The sequence below is a fragment of the Prunus mume genome, linkage group LG3 (genome assembly GCF_029339155.1).
Source record: "Prunus mume cultivar Tortuosa linkage group LG3, ASM2933915v1, whole genome shotgun sequence".
NCBI classification, from domain to species: domain Eukaryota; kingdom Viridiplantae; phylum Streptophyta; class Magnoliopsida; order Rosales; family Rosaceae; genus Prunus; species Prunus mume.
The window spans coordinates 14,491,232-14,513,885 of NC_142700.1; the positions used below are offsets into that span (position 1 = coordinate 14,491,232).

The following is a 22,654-nucleotide window of genomic DNA, read 5'->3' on the forward strand; positions in this document are numbered from 1 at the left end:
CTTATAACATACTGTTTTAAGAAATGTCTATCTCCTTAGTAACCGATGTATTTTCTTTTGATGAAGTTACTCAGTTACTCGAAAAGAGAAAAAAAATCTAGAAATTTCTAATTTTACCTAAATACCTATTAATTTTTTCCTTAAAACTTCTAAATAAATATAAAAAGTAGAAAAAAGGAGTCAACCATTGTAAGGAAGTATTTATAAAATATAGAAATTTAAATAAATAAATGGTAATATTGACATTTTCAAGTTTGTTGGGGGTGATAAGCAAATCGTGCGTAAATAGAAAATTGACCACTCCCAATCCAAAAGAATTTAGGTAACGAAAAAGAACTGACCAACCCAAATATGGGATGCTATTATTGTAATTTCCTGAAAATCCCCGTCCAAATCCAAAACCCCGTTAACTAACAACTATACTGTAGCTAGTCACACCTAAAAGGTTAGTAGGCCCCATTGATTTCAAAAGTTGGTATTTTTTTAATATAAATTTTTTAATCCTTATCGGATCCAAACGGCTCTCTGAAAACAGAAAAAATTTAAATTCAAGCAAGAGAAAAAAGAAAAAAAAACAGAAAAGAAAACAATGCTTTAAAGCAACAACATGTCAACAAATATATTTATCATAAATTATATTCATAAATTTGTTTTATTATTTATTTATTTATATATTATTTTATATATCTTCCCACGCTCCAACTCCAGGTGGTTCCAATTCGTGCTTTTGAAAACAGAGAAATGAAAAAACAAACTCAACCGAAACAGCCTTCTTCTGTTTCAGAAAACATACAAGAACAGCTTTTCGTTTCCTTCTTTATTTTCCAATTCTTCGTCTTCCTCTCTCTCCCTACCTTCTCTTTTTCGAAAAGAGGTTTGTTTCCTCAACAAACGTAACCTCCAATTTATACTCCTCCTCCTCCTCCTTCTTCTTCTTCTCCATCATATCTCTACCAAAACCTCGTAACTCACGCTTTCAGTATCAGAATCCCCAATCGTAAACCCCTCGATTTAGCAAACCCAGTTTTGGGAGTTGTTTTTTTTTCCTTCTCGATTTGCTTTTCCCCGTAACAAGAAAAAGAGAGCGCATTTCTTATCCTTAGCTCGCCGTCCGTACGATTCCCAATTCAGCTTTCGCTTTCGTTTGTTTTTGGGTTTTCACCTTTCAGTTCCATGATAGATTTTGAAGAATTGGACCGGGATTTTCGGACACTTCGATCTTAGGGTTTTTGGGTTCTTTGTCTTTTGTTTTTCGCAATGCAATGCTGGTTTTGAATTGGCTCGGAGTCCAAGTCTGAGAGGTTGAATTGAGAATTTGAGGTGTGAATTTCGGTGAATTTGGGGGAGAGGGTGGGTCTGCATAGACTGAATCCCTAGCTTTTTGTTTTGAAAATGATGGTATCGGCGTCTCCGTCGTTGATAGCGAGGAGCTCGTTAGAGGAAATGTTGGATTCGCTTCGGCGAAGAGATGAGGGCGAGAAGCCGAAGGAATTGCCGCCGGCATTGCCAGCTCGGCCCACTTCCAAGGCACGGCTGCCGTCAGCGCGCCGGTCTTTGCCCAACAACTTCAAGGTCGAAGACGCAGAGGGGTCGCCAGAGTGTTTGTCTAGTCTGAACAAGAGGAAAGAGAGAGATTCAGGGTTCAAGGCAGGTCATTTTGGTGTCAAGAGGATGGATAAAGATCAGAATGTTGAGTCTCCGTACGATGGAGCACCGGAGGAGTGTCAAATTCGGCCAGAGAAGATTGGAAAGTCGGATTGGGATGACAACATTGGTTATTTCATCAATAAGGTAATTTTGGAGGGTGACAGTTCATTCACTGATCTAGTTTTGTTTTTATGTTTCTTTACTCTAAGATATTACCTTTGTGTCTTGACTGAACTTTCCAGTGCTAGATATGTTTCTTTACTCTTAGATATGTTTTGGGTCTTGAAGCTATTTAGTTTTGTCTTATTTGATTGCGATGATTCACGAGAATTTGAATTTTAGTCATGATGAACATCTATACTGTAATATCGGAGGTCGAAGGTTCACGACCAACTGTATGATCCATTTGACGCTTTAAATCTGCATTCAATTTATTCGTCCCTAAGAAAATATAATTTTTGTATGATATGATCTGTGGAAGTTTTGTAATTTGTTCTTTAAACTTAGGAATTTTATATGCGACACTTGAATTTATGTTGCATGTATTTTGTTTCAGAAACTTCATGTTTGGTGTCGGCTACGCAGTGGGCTGTGGGAGTTAGGAACAATACAGTCAACTTCAGGGGATGAGGCAATTGTTTCACTTTCTGATGGAAATGTAAGTTCATCAGTTTTTGGCCTCACCCCAAATCCGTATTGACTTTTATAAGCTTCTTGTAAAACTGTTGGCACTTTTTTATTTTTTATTTTACAACTGTTGTGTATGCCCTTGTTCTGTTACTGTAGGTAATCAAGGTGTGCAGAGTTGAGCTCCTACCTGCAAACCCAGATGTTCTGGAAGGCGTGGATGATCTTATGCAGCTTAGTTATTTGAATGAGCCTTCTGTTCTTTACAATCTTCAAAGTAGATATTCTCAGGACGTGATTTATGTAAGTATCAAATTTGCTTGTTGCTTGTGCTTTCCAGTCAGATTTATGTCTCTCCTTTTACAGTTCTCATGTTTTCTTTCTGTAGAGCAAAGCAGGGCCAGTTTTGATTGCAATCAATCCTTTCAAAGATGTCCAAATTTATGGAGATGATTTTGTCACAGCTTACAGGCAGAAACTAGCAGACATACCTCATGTTTATGCCATAGCAGATAGTGCTTATAATGAGATGATAAGAGGTGCATGACAAATTTTATTTATATATTTTCCATTGTGTTGAAAGTTTCCTTCTCTGGTGGCATTGTTTAACTTGTGTCTGTAACTGGTGTTTACCCTTTTCCTGGCTGTAATATTTTGCAGATGATGTAAATCAGTCCATAATCATAAGGTTAGAGTCTTTTCAGTTCTAGTTTTTCTTTTAATAGAAGCTTGTCTGTGGTTATGGTTTGTGTACAGTGTTATCCTGTATGAGATCATGAAGATCATTATTATAGTTCGATTAAAATCACAATGTAGTCTTAAGTAAAGAGTCAATAAATTTTCTCTTACAGTGGGGAAAGCGGAGCTGGGAAAACTGAGACAGCAAAAATTGCAATGCAATACTTGGCTGCTCTTGGTGGTGGCAGTTGTGGCATAGAGCATGCAATCCTTCAGACCAGCTGTATACTGGAGGCGTTTGGAAATGCCAAAACATCCAGAAATGACAATGCTAGCCGATTTGTGAGTTCCTTTCTTTCTTTTCTGTTTCCAGGCAGTGGTCCTACGTTTTTCTTGTTATTGAACTTTATTGTTTGGAGTTGGTCATTTATTTTCTCAATGGTAGCTGGTCTCTTTTCTCCCATTTCATAAATGAGGTCTGAAGGATATTCAGTTTCGGTAACATTATTTCTAATTTGCTGCAGGGGAAGTTGATTGAAATTCATTTTAGCACACTGGGAAAAATATGTGGTGCCGAAATCGAAACATGTAAGCTGTTTAAATTGAATAAATTGCTGTTTCCGTATACTATTACGTGACTATCAATTCAATCATAGTAACTGATTTGTTTTTACCAACGCATGTACATGTCAACACCGATGCGCCTTTAATGATTGTGAACAGTTTTCTTGGATAAGGTAATTAGTTTCTCCATATGAACTTAAGTAATCTCAATGTGCCTTATCTGAAATTATAATGTCTCCTTTGAGCAGTCAAGAGTCGCTCGATTGGAAGATGGTGAGAGGTCGTACCATATCTTTTATCAACTCTGTGCTGGCGCTCCATCAATGCTTAAAGGTAGGGAAGTTATTTTCTAATCATCAATTCTTGTTGTGTTTTTCACCATATGGGTGCGTTGTGGCAAAATAGCAGACCTCAGCCAAACCTCTGAACCTTTTTCTAAATTCATGTGCTTTTCATTGGATCCTTAGACTTCTTGTGATTAGGAAATTGTCACATCATAAGTTTGGGAGTCTCTATATTGCTGGTAATTTTGTTGCCTTAGCATAAGTACATGAAGTGAGATCAAGTGAAGAGTAGATCTTAGGTTCAATTCTTTTTATAAGAAAATAAAAAAAATTAAAAATTAAAAAAAATAATGTTTTGGACCCACTATAATCACTAATTTTCCTCATCAAATATTACAGGAAGTTAGACTACAGGAGTTATATGTGATTAGAAAAATTAGCTAGACCTGAACCAATAGACGTTATTTCATTTTTGGGACAAGTCAGTATGTCCCCTAGGGTGAAAGTTCTATGTGATTTAACAAATTAGCTAGACCTGAACCAATAGAGCTTACTTTTGGTACAAGTAAATTTGTCCCCTCGCCCTCGGGCAATTGAGCCATGTATTAGAAGTATTGAGTTGACTTGTTCCAGTCTTCTTGATTGTTTTTTAGAACTTGGTTTATACAGTAGTTTAGCAGTGATCAGTGATTGATAATGGCCCTCGCTTGTGTTTCAAAAGCTGGCATGGAAACCTTTCAAAAGGGGTCATATACTATACAAGTTTTATGACAACCATTTCCATTTTTGTTTTCTAATAAATTGGAACCTTCAACAGTATGCTGTCCATTCTACTGTGAACTTTGTCTATACATGTCAGTTTGATTCACATTTACTGGGAATCATTCTATGTTTTTGGTTGCAGAGAAGCTAAAACTTAAAAGGGCTAGTGAGTACAAGTATCTTAATCAGAGTAATTGCTTGGCAATTGATGGTGTAGATGATGCAGAGAAGTTTCATATGCTCATGGTAACTAAAGTGATAGTTGTTACTATTACCATTGATTCAGTCAATGTACCTTATCACTTTTGCCCTTATTTTATTGTTTTTGCATTTTCCCAGGAAGGCACTAGACATTGTTCGAGTTTCTAAGAAAGATCAAGAACATGTTTTTTCAATGCTGGCTGCAGTATTATGGCTGGGAAACATATCATTTCAAGCAACTGAGAATGAAAATCATGTGGAAGTGTTGGCTGATGAAGGTAAGATATATGTGATGTCCTTGGTGATCTTTCCATAGGTATTTTGCACCTGATGCTGGTTCTAAGGCAGTTGCATTGCCAGCCTTGAATTTTTGGTGAAAGTTGTAACAACCAAGGTTTTTTACTTTGGTATTAAACTGGATCACTATAATGACATTTTGAGGTCTATTACTGCATAGTGATATTGTCAAATAGTGCTAGAATGTTGGGCACATATATGTGGAAGTAATAGGTTTGATGTGTCAATGGAAGTCTTAAGCCATGGGGCTTTGCGTTATGGTTTGATTTGATGGTAGCTTCCTTCAGTCAATCTAAATGTGGTTATCCAAACTACAGTTTACAGATAATGGCATTTGAAAGCACTGCATTTTAACTTCTTTATTTAAACAGACCTTTAAAATTGCGTCTTTCCCATTGTTGTCAGAAGTTTTGTTGTTAAGGTCCATTTGTCGTTCCTTGAAATAACTATCTTCTGTCTTAGTGTGTGTTTGTTCTGTGAAGTCAAACATATATTATTTTCAAACTTACACTTGAGGATGTGAATAGTTGTCTACATATAAGTAACTTCTCTTCATATTTCCCTTTGGCAGCTTTAACTAATGCTGCCATGCTGATGGGTTGTAGTTCCCAGGATCTGATGCTAGCTTTATCCGTCCATGAAATCCATGGTGCCAATGCTAGTATTGACAAAAGATTGACATTGCAACAGGTTTGTTAAGTTGCGCAACAATTTATCTCTTCATCCTCGAGTCCTGGCTGACATCTTTTAAATGCACTTTTTTAATGTAAGTTGAAGGTTTTTTTCCCCTCTCTATTTATTCAGGCAATTGATGCAAGGGATGCATGGGCAAAATTTATCTATGCGAGCTTGTTTGACTGGCTTGTAGAACAAATTAACAAGTCACTTGCAGTGGGAAAATGCCGTTCTGGGAGATCCATCAGTATACTTGATATTTACGGGTTTGAGTCATTTCAGGTATAGACATTTATTTCATTTTTGGTGATATTTTTAATAAGATCTGTATATTCAGTAATGATCATAATGCCGCCTTCTTTTTTTATTTTTATTTTTTTCAGAAGAACAGCTTTGAACAAATGTGCATTAATTATGCAAATGAGAGGCTGCAACAACATTTCAACCGGCATTTATTTAAGCTTGAGCAGGAGGTGAGCATCTCAAATGTAATGTAGCTTTAGGATCGCTTGGTGTCAAAGCAGCTTATAAAGAATCTTCATTAAAATGATCTTGTCAAACTAGATGTTATGATTAAACGCATGAATAGTAATGTGACTGTTTATTCCTTCTACTGCAGGAGTATGAACTGGATGGGATTGATTGGACTAAAGTGGATTTTGAAGACAACCAAGAGTGCTTGAATCTCTTTGAGAAGGTATTTCATTGATTAAAGCCTTCTACATCATTGACTTGCTAATTTTCAATCAGGAGTTAATTAGATTCTTCTCCACTGTAGTACACTTCTACTTGTAAAATTTGTGACAATTAAAGTATGGGCGTTCTTCATAAATTTAGTTTACCTTAATTTAAATGCTTTACTATATCATGGAAGAATTTTACATTGCATGATAGCTATAAAAGTAACTTGTCTGAGTTTGGTGCTATTAATCTTCTCTTCTCTCTTTATTTGTTTCTCATCAAATTACCAAAGTATTTGCCTTTATAGTTAATGCCACTCTTTTCTGTGTTGTGTGCAGAGACCTTTAGGGCTACTATCTTTGTTGGACGTGGAGTCAAACTTCTCCAAGGCAAATGATTTGACTCTTGCTGATAAATTTAAGCAACACTTGAATGCTAATTCTTGCTTTAAAGCAGAAAGAGGCAGAGCTTTCAGTATTCGTCATCATGCTGGAGAGGTTAGTTTTTGCTTGAGCATGTTCACAAACTTTGGTTTTATGATGACTTAACTTTTACTATTAGATACATACAAGCCAACTTAATGAATTATTCTACTCATTTTGGTATTGTCACATTTGGCCTTAGAGCTTTGGAAAAAAACCCGCCTGCATTTCTCTGCTGCACTGCCTCAATATGTGTCTCAGGGGCACCTTGACAACGTTTTTGAATTCATTGGTGCAGATATCTCTTTTCGTCATCCCACAGTGGGGTAGAAATAGTATAGCATGCTAGCTACAGAAAAACTCAATGTTTTCAGAGGCCTGTATAGATTTATGCAAGTTTGAGGACCTTTACATTTATACAAATGGTTATGATTTTCATGATGTGTTGTAATTTCATTAACATTTTGAGTTTTTTTTAGGTTCTATATGACACAAGTGGCTTCCTCGAAAAGAACAGAGATCCTTTGCCCTCAGTTTCCATCCAACTCCTATCATCATGCAGTTGCCAACTTCTGCAGTTGTTTGCCTCCAAAGTGGTTAAGCAGTTCCAGAAACCTGAAAATACTTCGTGCCAGATAAATTCATTGGATCCTCCAAAACCAAGCACTGGTATTAAGTTCAAGGTACACATGCTTGCACAACTTTGAGCTGGATATATGATTAGCTCTCGTATGTCTAGATCAGATGCCAAAATTATGAATTTAATCTGATTAAGATGTGACTTATGAGATGATTTTGGATGATCTTATTTATTCACCTTTAATTTTCAAATTTTCTTTGAAATTGGTATATTCTGAGGCATAGCCAATTGAGTTTTTCAACATTTAAAAATTATCATGCATTCTTGTAGGGTCAATTATTTAAACTAATGCACCATTTGGAGGGCAGCAGACCTCACTTCATTCGCTGCATAAAGCCAAACAGTAAGCAGCTTCCCGGTGTGTACGAAGTAGACCTTGTTTTACAACAACTTAGGTGTTGTGGAATTTTGGAGGTTGTCAGGATAACACGATCTGGATATCCTACTAGAATGACACATCAAGAGTTTGCAGGAAGGTTTGTATAAAGTGAACCCTAGTTTATGCTTTTTAGTTGTTTTTGGTTTTCACAACTGCTGAGTTATCTTTTCTTGTGTCTGTTCATTAGGTACGGTTTTCTACTTTTGGGGGCTGGCGTACCTCAGGATCCATTAAGTCTATCCATTGCTGTTCTAAAACAATTCAATGTCCTTCCTGAAATGTATCAAATTGGCTATACAAAAGTGTATCTTCGAACAGGGCAGGTAAGCTCCTGTAATAGTTTTCAGTTTTTCTCTTCATTTCTATCCACTTAGCTCATGATAAGTTTTCTCTTCTTGACTTCTGTTTTATGAAAGCCTGTATTTGCCCCTTTTTTTTCCAAAGAGTTTTATAGCAGTGACTTAATACATCTCTTTCTGGTTTATTTAAGTTTATTTCGTCTGATGGTTTTCCTAATGCTGTTGAGTCTGGTTGTTCACAGATTGCTTTATTGGAGGATAAGAGAAAGCAAGTTCTGCAAGGAATAATTGGTATTCAAAAATACTTCCGTGGTAATCAGGCTCGTCACCATTTCCATAAACTTAAGGAAGGTTAGTATACTGAACTGGTTTTATTACGGACGTTACAATCAAGTAATGCTTACTATTTTTCTAGTTCCATTTGGTTAGGATACTTAACTGGTTTATGATCATACATTGTAGCACTGTCGAGTACAATTGGATATTTCTTTTGAAAAACAAAACCCTGGTTGAATACAAATTTTTCACTCTCTTCAGGAACCTTGCACTGCCTTTTATGTTGTGAAGTCTTACACACTTGAATTTGTGGCTTAAACTCCATTTTTTGTCTGATTCATTTATATTGAGGAACAATCTCTATAGTACATTTTAGTTTTAATGGAAGTTACTTTTAAGATGCAGATGTTCTTGGTGAAAAAGCTGGAAGGAGAGCTGGTGCTCGTGAAACTCTTGATGACCCTCAAAACTCAAAGAAGTTACATCCTGAGAATGCGAAATTTAAACAAAAGGCTGGCAGGAAGAATTCAGAAGTGAAGGTACTCCCGATAAAGTAATTACTTGCTACTTGCTACTTGCTAGAGTATACTGCTCTTCTGTTTGCCTCATGACTAATCTCTGTTCCATGAGCCTATCCAATGGAATTCTTTAATTCCTATTTTCAATGGTTTTCTTGTATTGAGACTTGGTTTCCTTTTCTTCTTTTCTTTCTGTTTTTTTTCTTCAACCACTTTTTTCGCTTCAAAACTTCTTGCTTGGGTGTTTGAAATTGTAGATTTTTCCTTATTTGGAGATCTTCAAGAGTTCCATGGGATAGGGTTAACAATCCATGAGGCTAGCCAATGGAACTCTTCAATCTAGTTCTATTCTCAATGGTTCTTTTGTTGTGCCTTTGGTTTCATTCTCTCCCTTTTTTTTTTCAAAGGGTTTTTTGTTGGGGTATTTGGAATTGGAGGGTTCTCCTTATGTGAAGATCTAAACCCCTTTTAACTTGGTTGTCTAAAAATCTATTCAATACTTGTACAGAACCGCATAAGAAATCTAACTTTATCTGATATAACCAAGAGCATGTCCATTAACTTTAATATTGAGTTTTCAAAAGCACTGGATTAGCTTTATGCTCGAGTTTTCAATTTGAAATAAAATGTCTTTTCCATTAAGGTTTTAACAGTATTTTTAGACAAACTTTATTATGAAATTTTAAGGTGGCACGCTGTATATAAGACTGTCACCAAGGCTCCAAAATTTACGTATTGCGAATATCTGCTTTCTGTAAAGAATATTCTTTTGAGACGGAGATATATTTACACTTAAAACTGAGAAATTGCAATAAATACTCATGCATCCTGGTAAATATTACCATTTGAAGGTTTTGTTATTGAAATTACTCTGTTATATGTCTGAGGTTTCATCTCAGAATAACTGAAAGTGGAATATCTTTGCCGAGCAGGATTTGCCATCAGATTTGGCAGAGCTTCAAAGGCGGGTGCTTCAGGCTGAAGCAACTCTGGAGCGAAAGGAAGAGGAAAATGCTGAATTGCAGGGGCAACTACGACAGTTTGAGACAAGATGGTCAGAATATGATGCAAAGATGAAATCTATGCAGGACGTGTGGCAAAAGCAGATGGCGTCTTTACAAGTAAGTTTGCTTGTGTATGCTTAGTCTCAGTTTCAAAAAGTATGCACAAAACATATTGTGCTTATTGAACTAAAAGGGAAGTGAAATGAGTCGAACAGGCAGCCAAGGTTTATGTCTACTTAGAAGAAACAAATTGTTGGCTTATGTGCTTGAGTTGAGCTTGATGGCATCGTTGAGTCCACACCTTAGTCCTAAGCTTTTGGGATCATTTACTTCACCACAGCCAATGTGCATGCACACTCATACACATGCATCTTCACGTGCAAAGAGGCACACACTTGCATATAATTCAGCCTATATGTATATTCTGTCTCCTATGAGAAAAATGGATGGTTCCTTTTATTGAATATAAAATTCAATTGACCATTATATGTAAAGTAAGGTTATTGAGAATTAGTTATCGAGTATGTGGTCAGCTCTCCAACAAATCCAACAATAAAGTAAAATAAGATAGGAACACCAGCAGATACGTGAAAGGTTATTGAGACTGAGGGGCATACCTGTGATGATTTTATGCAGACGAGTCTTGCTGCAGCCCGAAAGAGTCTTGCTTCTGACAATACTGCTGGTCAACCTGGAAGACTAGTTGTTGCTTCATCACCTCGCTATGATTCTGAAGAAGCCTTGTCCATGGGATCTCGAACTCCTGGTGCAAGCACACCCATCAATGGAGGAGGGCGTGAGACTAACGGTACTTTACATGCAGTCAGCAATCTGATGAAGGAATTTGAGCAGCGGAAACAGCATTTTGATGATGATGCGAAAGCTCTAGTTGAGGTAAAACCTGGGCATTCAGGTGTAAATATGAATCCTGAGGAAGAGCTACGAAAACTTAAACACCGATTTGAGTCATGGAAGAAAGAGTACAAGGCAAGATTACGGGAGACAAAGACAAAGGTTCATAAACTTTGGCATTCAGAAGAGGAAAAAAGGCGAAGTAGGAAATGGTGGGGAAAGATAAGCTCAAGAGCATCCTAGTATCAGTGAATGGTAGCATCTTAGAGGATGATTGGAGAAAGTAATTTTCTCAGTACATGACCTCTCCTTCTTCAGCAGCTGCTCCCTTGTTTATGCATGTGGCATCACATATTGATGAATCCTTGGTGTGGGGCAGTTTAGGGAGAGAAATTTGTATATCTACCAATTTTGTGACTTGGTGGAAATAAGAATAATTATGTGAATAGCCAGTTAGGGAAATTGTTATGTGTTTTCAGCCGCTATTTCTTCTTTAAATAGCTTAGGTAATTTGTGTATAATCTGTCGGTACTGGTTTAACGCCCTACCATGTAGATCTTGTTACTGAAGATATGGAAGAGAAGTTCATATTGCCTCGTGTATGAAGTGGTTAGTACTTTATTTTCCCACATACACAAACACACACACACACACGCACATATATAAATATAGATATTCTTTTCCTTCTACAAACAGATTACACATAGAATTGTAGAATTATTCTGTAATAAGGTCCTTTTTAGCGTGGGGAGACTGCAACAGTTTATTTTCTGTTTTTTAAAATTTGATTTTTTTTTTTTGGACAGAGTCACTTTTGGTCTCTGAAATTTGCCAGATTTTCCACTTTAATAATTTAGTTTCAGTTATGGTGATTTGACTCATGTAATTTGATATCCATCGCAATTCATATTTTGTAATGAAGTAAGCCTGTGTCTCTAAAGTGAAGGGGTTATTTCGGTCGGAATGGATGGAAATTTACGAATGCAGTTGCCTGGTGAATCATGGTTGCGTGTAATGAGGATTACCGTCAAATAGATTAGTAAACATAGTGTGGGTGCTCATCTTTCACAATTAGCTTTTATAGTTTAGCCCTCCCAATTTGATGTTCAGCATGCCTCAAATTAAGTCATTTTGGAATCTAGAGATAAGAAAGGGGGCAATGCTGATGACACCGGAGTAGGGAAGTATTTTTTCCACAGCTCGGCCTATATATCATTCTTAGTCGAATGGGCAGTCAGAGGTTCTCAGTCGAACATCGGAGCACTAGCTGCATTCTTATGTTGGAGATAATAACATTATGAATTCATGATTAAGTTTGCTCCATGTTTAAAGCAAATGTCACAAGATTTCAGGTCACGTTCTCAAGCCGATACGCAATGTGAATTTCTTAAAAAGTGACCTATATTAAAACAGCAACTATATTAACATCTACATAAAATCCATCAATTACATTCTCCCAAACAAGATCAATCAATTGGAGGACTGAAGATTAATTTATGACCCGGGCACAAACTTGGTGGCATAGACCCATGCATTGTTGGCCACAGGGTTGTCAAGGTGGTCCAAGAGGTTCTCAAGAGGACCCTTCCCAGTGACAATGGCTTGGACAAAGAAGCCAAACATGGAGAACATGGCTAGTCTCCCATTCTTGATTTCCTTGACCTTGAGCTCAGCAAATGTGACAGGGTCATCGGCAAGGCCGAGAGGGTCGAAGTATTGCCCTCCAGGGTAGAGGTTGTTGCCCTCTCCTACGCCGTCAAGACCGTTGATGCGAAATCCCTCAACAAGCCCCATGAGAATGACTTGGAATCCTAGCACTGCTAGGATGCTCTGAGCATGGACAAGGTTGGGGTTGCCTAAATAGTCAAGGCCACCTTCTGAGAAAATTTGAGCTCCGGCTTTGAACCACACTGGCTCTTTGAAGTCCACTCTAACCCATTTTTCAAGCACCTCTGGGGTGATGCAGCCTAGTGCTCCAAGCATAGCCCAGCGGCCGTGGATCACCTAAATTAAGTTGCACAGCATTAATAAAGTACCGTCACTAAAAAAATTGAATTCCTGCTACCACCACATAATCCAAATTATATATATATGAGGTAAGAGTCTCTTGCTAGATCTTGGAAATATTGACAGATCGTGAATCAAAACCGCACATTCACTTTTCATCATGCTCATCTAACAGAAGACTTCGAAGTCATTTTTGTTGAACATCATCATTCTTAATCTTTTGCAAGCACTTGGGTCATTTGGGTAGTTGTCAATGCAAGATGAGATTAAGAAATAATGGTAGAACTGTTGAACTTACCTCAAGAGCCCTGTTCTTAGCAAAGGCCTCTGGGTCAGCTGATAACCCTGCAGTGTCCCATCCGTAATCACCGGGAAATTCTCCGGTGAGGTACGAAGGAGTCTGAGCAGAAAAGGGTCCCAAATACTTCACTCTATCTGGCCCATACCACAACTCATTTCCCTGTTCATGTCACCAACAAGTTAGAAGTTGACACCCATAAATTAGCCTTTCGCCACCCAATGAATAAACACAAACTCAAACCAATTACAAAGATAGTTGGAAACTTGGAAAACATGCATACCATGGTGTATTTCCCAGTTCCCATTGGGGCAACATCTCTAAGAGTGTTGAAACTTGGCCCTCTGGTTTGGCCAAGAAATGGGGTTGGTCTAAGAAGAGTGCTGGAGCTAGCAGTTGCTGCCATTAGTGTAGATGCCATGACTTTCAAGCTTTTCAGGAAATTCAGTTGACTTTGTCTTCTGATAAGTTAATAAGATTTGTGTTGCAGCTTGGAAGTGTGTAGAAAGGGAAGCTGCTGTGTGCAATATTATGCACAGATGGGTGGCTGAAAATGGAGGAGGGGGAAATTATGGTGGGGATTCTGAGGGTTTGAATCAACCAATGAGAATGCTTCAAAGGATTTTTAAGCATCTCCAACTCATATCTTTCTATCCACATTTTATCTTGGGGCATCGCATCACAACTCACAACAAGCCCTTCGTTTTGTTGGGAAAATTATTTTCACTGTGTGGCACATATAGATTGAGTGTTTGTATGGGGCCCATGCCACGTGGCTGATGGATCAATGAATGGTGGTTGTGACTGGACGTCTCAGATTGATGGGGGCATGATGAAGCACATTTAGCAATTTTGAAAATAAACTAAACAGGGAGATAGAGGTAATGAGCAAAAGGAATTTAGTGTCACACTTTTTCTGGTTAAGTAATGCTGCTTAAAGGTTACTATTTGAGCAATTTGTACGTTATGAGTAATTTTCTGTCAACTAACTCTTAATTTAGTGATCTAACGAAAAAAACTTTTAATTTAGTGATACATTTTTTTTAATGTTAGAAAATGTTGAAAGTTTGAATTCCCTCGACCTCGTTGATAATAAAAGAATATACAACACAAACATGAGTATTCTTTTTTAGTTTTATTATCTAATTCTCATTTCTTTGATCATTTACATTAATTCTACATCCAATTTCTGAAATAAAAACTATGTATCCAAATTTTTTAAAAAGGAAGACCTCTAGCCTTTCTCAAATTTTATAGGAACAACCACAACAATTTCAGGTCGAAGTGTGTCTATGGACTCTCTCTTTCCCCCACCCGTACTATTTTTTCTAAATCATAATCCAAAATTCCATTTGAAAGTTCTCGTAATCCAATCTAGCCATGAAGGAAAAGATTATTAATTTTTTTAGAGAACCTCATAAGTACGAAGGAAACTTTATTGAAACTTAGAAAAATTACACCGAGGGCAAACAACCTGGCCCAACCATTTCACTGTTAGTACCTAGCTATTTTCAATCAGGAATGTTCTAGATAATTCTAATTGAATTAAAAAAAACGTCGGGGTTATGAATTATTTTGCAAGATTCGCATGACTCATATGCATTCTTCCTGCCTGACGATGACCAATCATTCGAATCTTCATCCATTCTAGATGCTTGGAAATAATAAATGAGCGTGAGTTCTTGCCATTGTAAGTAAAGCGAGCTCAAGTATTATATGTGCCATTTTAACTTAGTTCTCCATTGTTAAAACATATTAAGTTTTTTTTTATGGGAATAATTAGAATATTATCTGAAGTTGGTGGATATATACATATTCATGAAGTTAAGTAGGATATTGGAGAAAGCTAAATCAGCTGGAGTTAGATCTATTATTATTTTTCGGCTGTATCCTACAACCTTTTGAAACTAGAGGGAAAATGTCAAACCTGAAAGTATAATTGGATTAAGGGAAATCATCTATTAGGAAGGGAAACATTTTAACTTTGTTAGTAGAACTGAGGACGCTAAAGTCCAAAGTCGTGACACCCACGTCTTGCATGAAGATATTTTACATATTGGTGCCATGACAAAAATTGAATCCACTGTTGTAGCTACATACATGAGGTAACAAACAAATTTATATGATTGCTAGTTCATTTTACAATTCAAATTTAGAACATTGATGCCTAACTCTATTTCGTATTTAGGTACCTATATGATTTGTTGAAGAAGTCAAACATGTAAGATTACATCCTAAACAATATGTCAGCTAGCACTCAAGATCACGACCAATTTCTTAATAAGCAACGTCTTGACCCAATGGTGAATACTTCCAAGGTTATTTCTATGAATATAATCCCACTGATCAACTTAATCGAAAGACTCATGTATTCTCATTTGAGAAACCAGCCCCTGACCACTCCCTGTTAAACCCCTTGTCATAGGATCTGCCACCATAGATTGAGTGTCAATATGTACAATATTAATGACTGACTTTTTGACTTCATTTTTTTTTAATCAAAAGATATTTCATTAGAAAACTTTTTTTTGACTTCATCTTCAACTCTAAGTGTTGAGGTCTAAAAAATCCACGGTAGGGCCGAATAAATTCCTAAGCCAGTACGATATCTAAATTGGGAAGAAACTCAATTTGGGTACGCAAGAGTTCATCATATACGCTTGCAAGTGCCACACCAAGAATAAGCAACACATCAGCTTAAGTGGGCCTAAGCCACGCGAATGCCTAGGACTTCTTGAGCGGGTTGTGATATGGATGATTATGAGTTTTCATGAGGCCTATTGATGAGCCAGAAATGGAAGTTTTAGGCTGAGAGCCTCAAACTCAGCCCATTTCTTGAATCCAAATATGTGGGTAAGCATAAAGAGAGAAAAGAACCCATTACTTTAGAAAATATAGCCCATCACTTTGGGAAGTTGGCCCATCCCTTTAGTGAACTAGCTCATTACCTTAAAGAAAAGTCCAAGCAACCAAAGAAAATATCTGCAGCTTCCAGCACTTAACTAGAGATAAGACCACAACCAAAGCTAAAAGGCCACTCACATCTGCAGGCTGTTAGGAATCTCCAGCACATGGCCAAAGACAAATCCTAACACAAGCCATCCAAAAAAACCAAAGGATACTTGAGCAAAACACCCTTCAAACCAATGTACATACCCATTTCTTTTCCCCCCATAAGATCTAGCAATAGAATAGGAGAGAAAAGAAGGAGGAAATATGGCTGAAAATAGGAGTTTTCCACTAAAGTGGCTGCAGGAAGAGCATTAAGCTCCCAAAAATCCCTGATTTTGTGCAAATGGGCAAAGTGGATTTCACCAAAATAGGATGATTGAAGGGATGAGGGGAGAAAGGAAGGGAAAGACTTGGCCAAATTGGATAGAAACCATTAGGGTTTCTTGGAAAAGAGTAGCCTCTATCGCCTATAAAAACAGGCATTTCCTACCCATCACAAAAGAAAAACCCACATCTAAAGAGCAACCTTCATCTCTCATCAATAAAACTCTGCAATTTCATGCCCTATTCCTCCATCTTCTCCCATTTTCTCTTATGGCAAGCCATTCCAGAGTCTGACATAGCTTTTGTCAGGCTGTTGAAAAATTACCCAAAACACTCAATACTTCACCACTAGCCACAACCACAACCAGAAAGCAAGCTTCCTCTCTTACTTCTAAAACTCAACAATTTCGTGCTTAGTTCATCTTCCTCCTCCTTAGTTTTCCCTCTTGGCAGGTTGTTCTAACACTGGACAGAGCCTTTGTCAAGCTGCCAGAAAAACACTCATTGCCCTCATCTCTCTCCCCCTCTTTCTCCTCAACGAATCCTCTGAGAATCCCTTCCCCCATGCCTTAAAAACTTTGTTTCTCATAGGAAATTGCAGCCATTTCTCTATCTCATGCTAAACTCATGAATGGTCAGCTCCCATGCCACAAGCTTCTCATGCTAAGCCAAGAATTTATCTGTAAGCTGTTGTTATTTTTGTTGGTGAAAGTAACCAAGATGTTTCCTAAGGCTTCACTATCCTTTCGAAGCATTTTTGGGATTTGATCTTTGAACTCAGGCACAGGAGATAACTTCATCCATCTGCTTTTTACGGCAGCCCAGCCATCTACAACTGCCGGAAGAAAAAGCCCCTACAATAAGAAACTTATATGTCCATGAGTCGTGTGGCTGAAGTTCTCCTGTTATTCCTTGAAAAGAAAACAACTGCTTTATCATCACAATATATCCTCAAAGTTCTTTCTATGGAGTCAACTATGCCCAATGAAATTTTTAAGCACAACCTTCCTAGTCGCCTCATAGCAGCCTATAAACTCTGCTTGCATGGTAGAAGTTTCTATAGAGGGTTTGCTTTGCGCTTTTCCAGGAAATTGCACCTCCTGCTAGGAGAAAAACATAGCCACTTGTAGACTTCCTATCATCTGAGCAGCCCGATGATACTAACATAAAAGCTCTGTTTCTCTTTCAATACCTTATAACCTTTTTGGCTGCCACCCAATGAGCTTCTCCAGGATTTGCTTGAAACCTATTGAGAACATAGACTTGTGCATACATCACATCCCAGAAGTGAAGCATATGGTTTGTTCTTTGTTCCTTCCCTTCTTGATCAATCTTGGGGCTTTGATCTTTATTCAACTTATCACCTTTTCCTATAGGCGACTCTCCATTTTGAGCAGTGCTCCATATTAAACCTCTTGAGTATCCTGTCAATGTAATTTTTCTGAGATAATCCCAGGACCCTTCAAGACATGTCCCTTATTATTCCTAAGTTAATAATAGATTATCGCCAATCAACTTCATGCGAAACAAATTGAGTCTAGTAGCTAATTAAATGGTTATGTACTTGATTAATTTATGCAGGTGGTGGAAAGACTTGGACTTTGTAAACAAGCTACCTTTTGCAAGAGACAGAGTAGTTGAGTCCTACTTTTGGGCTTCAGGGTGCTACTATGGGCATGAATATTACTTTGCCCGGATGACATTGGCCAAAGGTAGCCATTCTCGATGACATTTATGATGCGTATGGCACATTTGAAGAGCTAGAGCTCTTTACTGAAGCTGTTGAGAGGTTAAAAATTTGGCACCACATTTATATTATATCATTAATTATATACTCAATAATCCATAATAAATGGATAGGTTTGGTAAAATTGATCAAACCCCTTGATATATTCTAAGGGTCGTTTGATAACCATTTCAGTTTTTAATTTTCAATTTTCAATTTTCAGTTTCATTTTTTTTAAAACTTAAAACTTGTTTTGTAACTAATTTCAGTTATAAAATAAAAAAATAAAAAAAGAAGGTAAAAACTGAACAAAAGTTTAGTAACTATTTTCAATTTTATGTGGAACTTGGAAATATAATTTTTTGGGATTGAATTGTGAATTTGAGATCATAAAGTGAAAGTGCATGTTACAAAAGTTCGTAATATTTTTCGATGGATTTTTGGAAATTAGGATGAAAAAAAAAAAGGTAATTTTTGGTTAAACTGAACAAAAGTCAAACTTAGTAACTATTTTCAATTTTATGTGGAACTCATAAACAGGGGAATTTATACCGCATAATGCGAGAGAAGCGGTTAGTTCAATCGAGGGGAAGGAAAAAATAATCGTGATACACAATTAATTATATAGAAATTGCAATATATCTTCTTGTCCTATATAATGTTAAAAATAGATTGAATATTTACTACATGGCTGGCTTCGTCTGTCAGATGAAAGTTCTAGTTAGAGCTTACTTCCAAGAAGCCAAATGGTCCACCAGAAGTACACACCAACAATGGATGAATATATGTCAGCAGCACTTACAATCCTACTTTCTGCTAGCAACCATATCCTTCATTGGTAATATTTTTCATGGATGGATTTTTGGAAATAGGATGATTTTTTTAAGGTGATAAACACACACACACACACACACACACACAGTGAGCTTCTATTAAGGGACATCTTGTAGGGTACATTCCGCATTATATATATATATTTATAACACTAAACAAAGTAGTAAATATGATTGAGATTAAGGTTCATGTTACGTTTCTGTAGTTTGAACAAAAGAGAGGACATGTTGCCTCAAATGCTACATGAAAGAATATGGTGCCACAGAAGAAGAAGCAAATATGACTAAGCAAGTGAATAATGCATGACATGAAACGTGCATCCAGAACACCACCATCCCCAAATCACTCAATTTGTTCTCTTCGCTATAAATTAAATAAAAGGATTAGGATATTTGACAAGAATCAGAAACTCAGATTCATTCACATACTGCTGAATGGGAATAAGAGAGAGAAAGTCTAGTTTGGCGTTTGGTAAAATCCTAACTTTTGTACAAACATAGAAAATTTGGGGCTATGTTTCATGGTAGTTTCGTTAAAAGAACAGGGAAACAAAATTCCATGCAATACCAAAACAAAATATGATTGACTAAATTCAACGATTTCATATGAACACCAAATATCAAATAACAGTTTTATTTTATTTTTTTTGTAAAGAGAAGAATATTGCTACAATCCCAAAGCATAGAAAATCATTAAACCCAATTCCACCTCTTGAAAAACGAAAAAATCCACACCAAATTCCTGCTAAAATCTAGAATCAGATAAATGAAATTGCACCTAATTATGTAGCTTTCCAATAGAGAAACTTATAGTTCTTCGGCCTCTCACAGCATTGATTTTTAATCAGAAATAAGTGCTCAAAATTTTGAGTTTCAACGCTTTGTCTCCCATCCTTTACGACAACAATCAAGTAGCGTCGCAAATTTACCAAACGGGTTGGACTTCTCAATTAATTTTAAAATCACTTATCACCCCGAATAAGTTAATACAACCGTGTGCTAACAAAGCTGGCACTAAATGTCAGAGAGCTATAATCTGCTGCCGTCCCTAGCGTTATTGTTAATAGAATGATAATGCTACAACATGGTTAAAGGTGGTGGACACAAATACTTTCTCTTTCCTATGAAAACGACAGGTGCATGCATGCTAATTAAACTTTTTTCAAATCAATCAGAATGATGTTTTCAAATCAATCATAAATGCTCGGTAAAAAAATTAGAGTCCCACAAAAAGAAGGCCGGCATGAATTTTTGTTTTGAATGGAAGAAAGTACTTTGTGTTTTATAGGAAAAATTATATGGATGTGATATATAATGTTGTTAGGTTAGTTGGATCTTTCCCCTTCATTTTTCATGTGTGTGTGTGTGTTTTTTTAATATAAATTTATAAACTTTTTTTTTTTTTTTTGTTATAATGAAAAAAGAATAAAATTAAAAATAGAATAATATCACTAAGACTAAAACCGGGCCTTGTACTAAGAGCGTTTCCACCGGTTGCCTCAAGCTAGGGCAGGACAGGGCCCAAGCCTAAGCGACGCTTCCATCTGGTCAAACTTGCAGGGCAAGTTGTGAGTCCCCTGAAACTAGGCCAGCCCCAGGCAAAATGAGCCCTTGTTCTAGCCTGAGTTTGAAGTCAGAACCAAAAAAATCTAAAAAAATACTAAATATTTCAGAATATTTTTTAAAATAAATACGTAATCATATTTTTTACTTCCCATACTAAAATTCTATACAAATTCCTCTTATCATATCTCATATGAGTTGTTGCCATGACAATGAGTGGAAACACCACAAGCTTTTTGCAAGCTGCCACTATTTATGTGAATAATAATGACCCTTGTCTCTCTTGCTCTTTGCCATGGCAAATGAGTGGAAGTGTTCTAAGGGATATGCACTAGAAACCATCTCCACCAAATACACTTTTGTGTCAATGTGTTGCATGCTTGAGTTTAGATAAAGTTTTTATAATATTAATAATATTATAAAGTAAAAAAAATAAAAAATCGGAGCCCTAATAAATCAGAGCCCTGTGCAATGGTGCCACTTGCACCATGTTAGAGCCGCCATTTTAATCTCCTCCTTCATACATGTTTTCAGTGGGAGGCAAAGGCGTGTCATGACAGCATGTTTACTTTACAATATATCGATCGAATTATTGATGGGTTAATTCTCAGTTAACGTTGGATAATATTATTTCAGTAAAAAACCACAATAGTTTTTAGTTTTTGTGGATTTGGATTTTGGCCTACCTACGAATGCAATACCGAGAAGCTGTATACACCTGGCGGATCCAGAAATTTTTTAGCAGAGGTGCAATATTGACTAAGTATGAAAATGGTTTTTCGGAATAATCATTTTCTCAAGATAATTTTTTGCGGCTTTTATTCCTTATACATCAAATAAGAAAACTTGATTTTATGGGATTTTAGTATGAAGTATATATTGACTTAATGAGCCATCATTTTTAGCCTAAATTGTATTTTGCACTAAAACCGAATTTTCATTTTTTTATTTGGTGGGAATTTGATTTTCTAGTATTTTTATTTGAATCCAAATGGGGGGTACTTCCTTATTTACATTGTAAACTTAAGTAAATGGAGTAATATAAAAATAAATAAAAGTAAAATACAAAGACATTTACTTAAATGTTGAAAATGGAAATAAGGTAATCTGTACACCAGTTGAGCAAAGGGGCAATTTGAAGCACCTACAATGATTTTTGGAGAAGAGAGCTACACCTCCTTGCTTAATAGATCCCTGACTGTATAGCTAGAGTCTTTTGGTTATTTACTTACTTTGCTGTGAGAGGGGAAAGAATTTTGTGGGTCGCGAAAGTGATTGGGAGATTGGAAGAGAGAGAGGAGACGGTGGTAAGTTGGGATAGTGAGAGAACGGTGTTTATGTTGCCAACTTAAAATTATGGCTTTAATGTTAAAATAGTTTCTGTGTTTTATTACGTTTGCTAATTTAATCTTTGGGTTTTCAATTTGGCTAATTTGATCCCTGTGTTTAGGACCGTTAGCCAATGTGATCCAATCCATTAAATTTATGTAAAAATATTTAAATATTAATACAAATTAAATATATTTGAATTCAATTTAAAAATATATAATTAAATAAGATCTAAAATGTAGTTATGGGCTCTTAGTCCCCTTGTTACAAAAAAAGAAAAAGAAAAAGATCTAAAACTAAAGAAATTAAAATCAAGGGATGATACCACCATCCAATCTAGACGCCACCCCTACCATCCTTTTCTCTTCTCTCGTATCTTTCTCCCAGCTACTTTCCGCAGCCAGACCCAAAGGCCCCAACTCCCCTAGCCACACCCACCTCCTGAACACGAATCCTCCCAACCCCTGAGCTCTCTCTCTCTCTCTCTCTCTCAAACAACCCCTACCGCCCGACCATGTCCCAACAAGATCTTCCTCAACGCCACCATTCCCTGGCCATTTGTCCCATCCCCAGCCGCGCCACCCAGATCCTCTAGCTCACTCTGGTCGTCGCCCCACTTCCCCCCCCCCCCCTCTTCTCAAATCGCTGAGCAGCCTCTGAGCCTCTCCCCCTCCCTGATTATGCCCATCCACTTTTTTTTTTCTTCCTAATGTTAGGTTTTGGTTTTAATGAAGTTTCAATATATTTTTAAATTAATTCAAATTTTAAAATCAATTTCAAATAAGTTTTTAGGTTTTCAACAAAAAAGATCATATG

The 22,654-nt window shown here is 36.8% G+C and overlaps 2 protein-coding genes across 4 annotated transcripts; one reads left to right on the plus strand and one right to left on the minus strand.

Annotated features, from left to right (window-relative positions):
* The first annotated feature begins 710 nt into the window (after positions 1-710).
* Positions 711-11,408, plus strand: ATM2 (myosin 2). Of its 3 annotated transcripts, none has more exons than XM_089047844.1 (23): positions 711-1,791; positions 2,204-2,305; positions 2,434-2,577; positions 2,663-2,813; positions 2,935-2,962; positions 3,126-3,294; positions 3,477-3,540; positions 3,676-3,689; positions 3,765-3,849; positions 4,705-4,809; positions 4,904-5,041; positions 5,632-5,750; positions 5,865-6,017; positions 6,119-6,208; positions 6,355-6,432; positions 6,755-6,913; positions 7,318-7,521; positions 7,749-7,954; positions 8,045-8,180; positions 8,399-8,507; positions 8,832-8,985; positions 9,883-10,071; positions 10,591-11,408. In XM_089047844.1, the coding sequence occupies exons 1-22, from the start codon at positions 1,393-1,395 to the stop codon at positions 10,025-10,027; spliced, it is 2,952 nt and encodes a 983-aa protein (XP_088903970.1). In that variant the 5' UTR covers positions 711-1,392; the 3' UTR covers positions 10,028-10,071; positions 10,591-11,408. The 3 variants fall into 3 exon arrangements, with proteins under 3 accessions (XP_088903970.1, XP_088903968.1, XP_088903969.1); XM_089047842.1 differs by having other exon boundaries at positions 8,832-8,971; XM_089047843.1 differs by having other exon boundaries at positions 8,838-8,971.
* Positions 11,409-12,189: 781 nt separating this feature from the next.
* On the minus strand, positions 12,190-13,709 carry LHCB3 (light-harvesting chlorophyll B-binding protein 3). The gene is made up of 3 exons (XM_008228490.2): positions 13,395-13,709; positions 13,112-13,273; positions 12,190-12,810 (listed from the first exon to the last, which is right to left on the minus strand). Exons 1-3 carry the CDS (start codon positions 13,530-13,532, stop codon positions 12,301-12,303), a joined length of 810 nt encoding a protein of 269 aa, XP_008226712.1. The 5' UTR covers positions 13,533-13,709; the 3' UTR covers positions 12,190-12,300.
* Positions 13,710-22,654: the final 8,945 nt, after the last annotated feature.

Bases quoted from the DNA above. Each gene is read 5' to 3' on its own strand.
- ATM2 (XM_089047842.1), top strand. From the start codon at position 1,393: ATGATGGTATCGGCGTCTCCGTCGTTGATAGCGAGGAGCTCGTTAGAG. The intron at 3,295-3,476 runs GTGAGTTCCTTT...AATTTGCTGCAG, and splicing joins ATGACAATGCTAGCCGATTT to GGGAAGTTGATTGAAATTCA. The intron at 5,751-5,864 runs GTTTGTTAAGTT...CTATTTATTCAG, and splicing joins AAAGATTGACATTGCAACAG to GCAATTGATGCAAGGGATGC.
- LHCB3 (XM_008228490.2), bottom strand. From the start codon at position 13,532: ATGGCATCTACACTAATGGCAGCAACTGCTAGCTCCAGCACTCTTCTT. The intron at 13,274-13,394 runs GTATGCATGTTT...TGACATGAACAG, and splicing joins GAACTGGGAAATACACCATG to GGAAATGAGTTGTGGTATGG. The intron at 12,811-13,111 runs GTAAGTTCAACA...AACTTAATTTAG, and splicing joins CTAAGAACAGGGCTCTTGAG to GTGATCCACGGCCGCTGGGC.